This window comes from Neolamprologus multifasciatus, chromosome 16, assembly GCF_963576455.1.
Source record: "Neolamprologus multifasciatus chromosome 16, fNeoMul1.2, whole genome shotgun sequence".
In the NCBI taxonomy this organism is placed as follows: Eukaryota; Metazoa; Chordata; class Actinopteri; order Cichliformes; family Cichlidae; genus Neolamprologus; species Neolamprologus multifasciatus.
The window spans coordinates 29112347-29119904 of NC_140454.1; the positions used below are offsets into that span (position 1 = coordinate 29112347).

The window sequence follows — 7558 nt, forward strand, 5'->3', positions numbered from 1 at the left end:
GCTGCAAAGCACAGGGGACCCCTGACTTTTCATAGCATGTATTGTGTGCATACTTGGTTATATTTATTATGTAGTAGGAAATGCTTTAAAAAAAATCTTTATTTAAACAAGAAATTAAACATTATAGACAAATGCCCAAGAGGCAGAATTTATTGGTCTTTGAATGATTTTTGATAAGATCCACAGAGAAGAGCCTGTAATTGTTTTCCGTTGATTGGAGGAATCCCTCTCTGTGCACCAAGAGCTTCTGGTTTACAAATCCGGTACTTATTGATCATCACTTATGTAGCAGGTTTATTAGAGAAACTCAGAGGAATCTCCTCCAAGCATGCCAGTGTACTTCAAACTTGTATTTTTTCTGCTAAATTCAGTACAAATATGATAACAATGAGGGCATCCAGGTGTTTCTGGCTATGTCGTGCTGATTTAAAGGTAATTGGCAGTATTAGCTACCCCTGGAGCTGGTGTGTTCAGCTATAAGTTCCCTCTTCTTGGGTGTCTCCTTTTATTTTAAGACTGCTTACCCTATTGAAAAATACATTTACTTCATTACATTTACATAAGTTCCTTATGTTTTAAGAAAAAAACATATTGTCTTGCTTATTCATCTCTCAAAATGGGGAAAAAAGTCCCATCTATGGCCATTAAAGAGCTCCATACTGAACTAGTTGTTAATTAAAGATAAATATTTGTAATATTTGAACACTGAACAGCAGAAGGAGCTTCTTTAAATACAAAAAATTGCATCATGAAAATGATAACGCTTCGCTCCAGCATTGATTTGAACTCAATGACTGGGCACTACAGCCCTTCAGACTCTGCATCTCAGAGGATCTGTCCTTATTGTGAGTAAAGCCGGTCTGTGGGAACACCTGCTGGTGTCAGATAGCGTAAATCCCTTTTCCCCAAAAGGAAGCATCACCTGGAAAACACAGATGTTTGGATGAAGATGGGTATTCACGCTGGGTCTGAGATTTTCTTTTCTCAATTCTGTGAAAGGTTCAACTCGACGCTTTTCTTTTGTATGACCTGCAGACCCCACATTTATAAATGTGTGAACACAGGAAATGCAGTTAAGCCTGACATCAATATTTCTGGCAGTATCTTTAAGAAACAGAATTGGAGGCAGAAATGAAACAGAAATGAAAACTATGACTCAGCCTTCGGCGTGAGAACTTTAAAGAAAATGTGCATCTTGACTTGCATTAACAGCTCAAACTCTGGCTATCAGGCCCTCCTCGTGTGTGTGTGTGTTTTTCTAAGCCAGCCTTTCATTCACAGAAAGCAGTTTTTTAGGAAAACAGTCAGATTAGCCTTTTCTCGTGTTTATCAGAAGCAAAACATCCTATTAGCACGACCTCTAATCTCCAGTTTGCTCATAACATGTTTGGAGGGAGATTAATCTGCCCACGCAGGAACATTATGATTAATGTGTTTGATATTTGGAGTGTTTGGGTTACATAGCGCACCAATATGGTGCCTCTCATCATCACTGAACTCACAGAAACAATTCAACCTGTGAACTGTGGCTCAGAACTTTGTTTTTAAAGAGGCTGCTGCTCTTCTGTAAAGCTGGCACAGTTTGAAGCACCGAATAGCATCAGATAGCCCTCCCAGTGCAGTGTGGGTGTATTTGCTGCTTTTATTGGTCAGTTTTATGTCAGCACAGACTGGAGACGTGGAGAGAAGGCAAGCGGTGACCATACCCTGCCACTTACTTTTATGGCTTTATTAGCAGTTGGCTCCTGCTATTGTGGTTCATCCTTGCAGTTATTTTATTACTTCAATACTCAGAGCTGTTGTCTCTGCAAACAGCTTTGTGGCAGTTTAAGCGACAGCTCGCAGTAATGACTTCAGTTTAGGGTAAATTCCACAATTTCCATGTACGTGTATAAGGACAATAAAGCACACCTGTGCACAAACGGTTTCTGCTTCAGAGGCTCTGGCTTGTAGCTGCACCATCCTCTAAACCACACCTGTCTGATGCCACTTTGATGCACAACAAATATTTTAATTCAGATTTTAGTGAGAACCCTGACCTGTCAGCATCCACCAAGCTGCCAGTGACCCATTTACAGTTTAGGGGTTGGTTCACATCCACGCCTTTGTATGTAATGTGTTTATCCAAATGGAATGGCTCATAACAATGGGTATGAAACGTAATTTGAAAAGTAAAAACCTCTAATTTCTGAAAATGTATTTGTTTGAAATTATTTTGGGACCTGTCGGATATTACAGGGACATTTCACCCATAAATGTACATATGGGTGAAACCCCTCTGGCCTGTGATGCTATTCATCCGTTTTAGTGTGAGCTGTTAACAGCAGCAACATTTATTTCCTGAAATCATGATTCAGTCCTCAAAAGAAAAAATTATTAAGAAAAACAACCTGTGACAATTGACTGTATATAAAAGATGGACGAGGCTTACAGCTGTGAAAAATAAAGGTTATGTGGAAGTGAATTACAGAACTGGTTGTTTAAATGTCCAAAGAAAAAAAAAAGGGTCAATTTCTTTTATTTTTGCACCACCAAATCACAACGACAGTCGCTTCGAGCTGCTTTATATTGTAAGATAAAGACTAAAACATTAAAATAAAAGCCAACAATTAAACAACCCACACTGCGCGAGCACTTGGTGACAGTGGGAAGGAAAAACTCCCTTTTAAAAGGAACCAGCAGTTGATGTCTTTCTGGGTTCAGTCTCTAGTTTCAGGTCTTATTGAACACAGCTTGATATTCAGTTTGTATATTACAGTACCCATTAGAGTCTAACGGGAGACAGCTCATTGGCTAATGATGTATCAATCACAAAAGGTTTTTTTTTTTAAATATTTTTGAGTAACAAAGTCATGATTTCTGTAAACAGACATTAGATGGGAGGGTTTAAAAAAAAGCATTTCTATATATTCCTCTATATGTAAGAAAAAGCAGACAGAATTTACCAAATTTGGCATCTCACACAAAAACAAACAATGATAGACACCACTATGGCCAGAGGAGTTCAGGAGTGAGCCTTTAAAGCTGGCTCACTGTCATTAAGGACTTGGGCGGTTTAAACCTTATTCCAGATGCACTGGCGCTCTTGTTAGAGATAAAAGGTTAAATGTCATGGCTTTGTGCTTTTTCTTCTTTAGGGCAGGTAGCAATATTTCTCAGGTATACACTGACACGATGTGGACAAACCCCCCAAAAAACAATCGAACAAAAAAAGAAACTAGGCCCTAAAACATTTCCCCCAAACTGCTGCTAGTTTTTATTCACTCTTCTTTCTGTTGATGAGCCAAATGTTTCTTGAAAGTGTGTCAATCCTCCTCGTGCCCTGGTTTCTTTGCGCTGGCCGCCTATACGATCCAAGTCCTGTCAAAGTTCCCAAACTGCACGACTTGTGTGCAGAGAATATCCTGGAGGGCAGAGGCGCATCATTTGTACCCTGGATTTCTTGGACTCATTTTGAGGACATGTTTGGAAGGAGGGCTGCAGCCAAGCCTGTCTAATTGCAGAGCTGGAGGATAATGCTCCTCGTGGATCTCCAGGGAGGCCATTAGGAGCCCACAGAGCCTTTTGTCAGACCGGAAGGAATCACACAGCTGGGTGTGTTTCTGACCTGCTGATACCAGTTTTAAAGTGAGAGCCTTCACCAAATGAAGGGATCTATAAATAAGATCCTCCGTAAGAGGAGAGAATCTTGGCCCCACGACAACATCAGTGGACGGGGTAGACTTTCACTGGCAAGGAGGAACATTGTGATTCCGGGCATATCTGATAGGATTTCTTATGAGGGCAGCCACGAAGAGCCAGCACCTACTGCGAGGGAGAGAGGGGACAAATAAGGACCGAGGAAGATGATATCTAGCTGAAGACGGCGTGCGTCAGTGAGGCTCCAGCTAAGAAACCAATAATCACAGAAACATAGATCAGAGCACTCTGGTCACTTTGGAGGAGGTTTTTTAGTCTCAGTCCATGTAAATCAAATCCAAAAGTAGCTCAAATGTGAATTACCAACGCCTCATTCATACTCCTCCTCACAAGTAGGTGGAGTGACTCTGAATGATGGTCAGAGCAGCTCGTCCCAGCCTCACCTTTCCACTGCGACACACCTCCACCCGTCATGGCACATCACATTCAATGTAGGGGATGTCGCTGTAGCGGCGGTCTACCTCCACCCACTGCTGCACGGCCCGGGCCACGATCTCCTCTGATAGCTTCTGGGCGTACTCCAGCAGCACCGGGTTGACCTGAGGGGAGCTCTCCGGTGAACCCATCTCTGAATGAACTAAGTAGGCTTTCTCACCCCTTGTCCCTTTGCTCTTTCCCTCCACCTTCTCCGTGGAGTTTGCATTTTGGGCCACTGAGTCGCTCCTCTTGGATTTGACGCACCCCATACTCTGGAGGATGTAGCATTGATTCAGTTTAGGGTGGGGGGTGTAGGATGGCAGTGAGGAGCCAGAGTCTTTGGTTAGATTTCCAACACCAACATTTCTTTTTTACCTCTGGAGGGGAGCTGTGTTCCTGCTGCAGTCACTGTCATCCACTCCCACTCGTAGCCATGTCTCTGAGCACAACAGGTGCGATGGTCGGGGTGGTGTTACACAGCTGTCGGTGGTGTTTTAGTGGGTTGACCGGCTAGGAGGCCCATCCCTGTGTGGGTCTGAGAGTCTGGCAGCTTTCTTGACCAGATCTCACACCTTCCTTGGCTGCAGATAGAGAAGAGACAGAGGCAGGATTGTTTAAAGTGATTTATTTTCCACTAGAGTAAAAACAGTCTAAAAATACCACATGGTGGGGAGCGAGGAGAGGATTGTGGACGAATTTCACAGTGGCTGTGACCCTGGGCTCCAGGTTCGAGGTCAGGGCACTGAAGTTGGCTCACCTCTGCAGGGTCACTTTTAACCACGCTCCACTCTTCTGCACATCCACTGTGTTACTCATCCACCCTCCTCCTCCTCTTCCTCCTCTACTAACTCAGTGTGTTTTATGACTCAATCCCCCTCGCCCTATTTTGTATAGCATGACACAGGCACGTCTGTCTCTGGCCTGAGTGCCCTGATGCTGTTTTGTTGTAAGCCCGTGTCTCCCATCTGTTCCACTAAGCGAGCCTTGCAGCCTGATTCGCAGTGACAGCTCCTCTGTTTGTTTTTTCTAGGACTGGAGGCCTCAGTGCACAGCAAACATGTGCTTCATTCAGAAAGCTGCATGTAGTCTGCACAACACGCAGCACATGAATGATTCATGCAGAGCCGGGGAGTCTCCCTGTGAGTACAACAACATTTGGAGGTGCTGGCAGACATCAACACAGGAAATCTGCATCCACAGATGTTATGTTAATGAGCTTAAATGGCTACAAACAGTTGCCTTAGTATGAAAAACTGAGAGCACCCGTTAGATGTCTGACAGACACATGGGATTTGGATTAAACGTGATTTGAACAACACAGTGTTGCAGCTTTATCTCTACAAACATGAACATGACTGTGTAGTGGTCCAAAGAAGCTGTACATACTTCTAGAAGAGAGTCTCAGATTTCTCTCCATTCCACTTTTAAACGAAATAATCCAGCGACAGAAGAAGGAGCAATAACCCCAAGGTCGTTCATATAAACAGTAATCCATACATCATGTTGTGTCTCTGCGCTTCGCCCCCCTCTGCTTTCCAAACAGCATCCGACGGATCTGAACTTGAACCTTATTGGCTGTAATGTAAAGAGATCAAAATATCTCCACAAGTTCGTGGCGCTGCTCGCCGGTTTGGTTATTTGTGATGAAGCGCTCCGTGCCAGATTTCCAAATAATCTCCGAGCCTGGAGGGTGCGGGCTCTGCAGACTGTTTCCCCTGATGCCTTCGCGTCGGTCAGTCAACGCAGAGTGCAGCTCCGGGAGAGAAAATCATAGGTCTGGACTGAGCTGAGCACAGCGACGCTTGACGGAGGTTACCGAGCTGCAGCGGGGCTTCAGAGGAGAGAGAACCCAGACGATTCGCACCCACACGGGGCGAGCCTGCCATCTGCCGGCCACACAAGTGACGAAACGATATGGAGGTGCACTTGTGCAGAATAAACGTGGGGCCCTAACAAAAATCCTAAAAACACAAATGAGGGACAAACTGACTTCTATTTTAATTTAAACTGCTCAAATACCCAAAGGAACACTTTTTATTCAGAGTACAGCACCAAGTCAGTTAAACTTCTGGGATACTGATCCTTGGGGTGCCACCAGGGTGGGTCGAGGGGGGGCACTGGCCACCTTCCAAAATTTGCTGGCCCTCCCAGAGGCCCTCCCTGGTAACACTGTCCTATGTTGGTAGTAATTCTAATAAACGTGAGCACAAAAAGCGGCAGACACCCTACAATGAGTTGAAACTTTAACTTACTATTTATTCAATTCAATTCAATTCAATTCAATTCAATTTTATTTATATAGCGCCAATTTCACAACAAAAGTCGCCTCAAGGCGCTTCCTGCTTAATCATTCCTGCTTAAAACTGATTATTATGGATTTCAGTTAACAGGTGATCTAGACGGGCATCAAAAAGACAACCCCTAAACAGGAATAGTTTCACAGGTGGAGGAAACTGACGTTTTCCCCTCCTCATCTTTTTTGACTGTTTTCCATTTGGCTAGGATCAGTGTCACTACTGGTAGCATGAGCTGATACCTAGACTCTACAGAGGTTGCACTGGTAGCTCAACTCCTTCAGGATGGCACATCAATACGTCCGTATTATCTTAAGAGCATGGATGACTCTAAGGAGAGCTGGATAGAGCCGTAACAGGCCCCTAACCCATCAGCTGAACTGGTATCTGCTCCTTTAGGCATAGAAGATCAGGATGAGCAAAACAGAGATACAGAATGACGTCAAGCAGGCCACTGGTGTGAATGTCTCTGACAAAACAATCAGAAGCAGATTTCATGAAGCCGTGGAGAAGATTATGTTGTCTGTGACATCGTTCAGCATGACCGATGTGTTCTGGTGATGGGTCAGTGATAGTCTGGGGAGGCATATTCATAGAGGAACGCATAGATATCTACAGCATCTATCAGCATCCTGACTGCTGTTGGGTATCAGGATTAAATTCCTGGACCCATTGTCAGACCCTACACTAGTACACTGGGTCCTGGGTTCCTCCTTGTGCATGACAATGTCCGACCTCATGTGGTAAGAGTATGCAGGCAGATCCTGGACAATGATAGCATTGACTGGTGCCCACACTAACCTGACCTAAATCCAATAGGACGCCTCTGGGACATTATGTTTTGGGACCTTCAGACGGTCCCAGGTTGCACCTCAGATCAGCTCAGTAATGTCCTGGTCCAGATCTGGAAGGAGATCACATCCACAGACACCATCCACCCTTTCTCATGCCCCAGTGTTGTCATAATTTTTTCACTTTGATTTTTGGGTTGTCTTTGAATTCAGCTGTCTGTAGGTTGATAACTTTCATCACCACCAAACAATGCGACGTAACCTATTACCCAGTCCATATCCATGCAGATATCCAGCATTATTTTTCCTGCATTGAAATCTCTTGTGTGTATAATGAGATGTGAACATTTTCTTACT

At 44.1% G+C, this 7558-nt stretch overlaps 1 protein-coding gene across 1 annotated transcript; it reads right to left on the reverse strand.

The window, feature by feature from the left end:
- Positions 1 to 1313: 1313 nt before the first annotated feature.
- On the reverse strand, positions 1314 to 5882 carry akap19 (A-kinase anchoring protein 19). The gene is made up of 2 exons (XM_085134546.1): positions 5503 to 5882; positions 1314 to 4697 (listed from the first exon to the last, which is right to left on the reverse strand). Exon 2 carries the CDS (start codon positions 4383 to 4385, stop codon positions 4110 to 4112), a length of 276 nt encoding a protein of 91 aa, XP_084990672.1. The 5' UTR covers positions 4386 to 4697; positions 5503 to 5882; the 3' UTR covers positions 1314 to 4109.
- Positions 5883 to 7558: the final 1676 nt, after the last annotated feature.

Bases quoted from the DNA above. Each gene is read 5' to 3' on its own strand.
- akap19 (XM_085134546.1), bottom strand. From the start codon at position 4,385: ATGGGGTGCGTCAAATCCAAGAGGAGCGACTCAGTGGCCCAAAATGCA.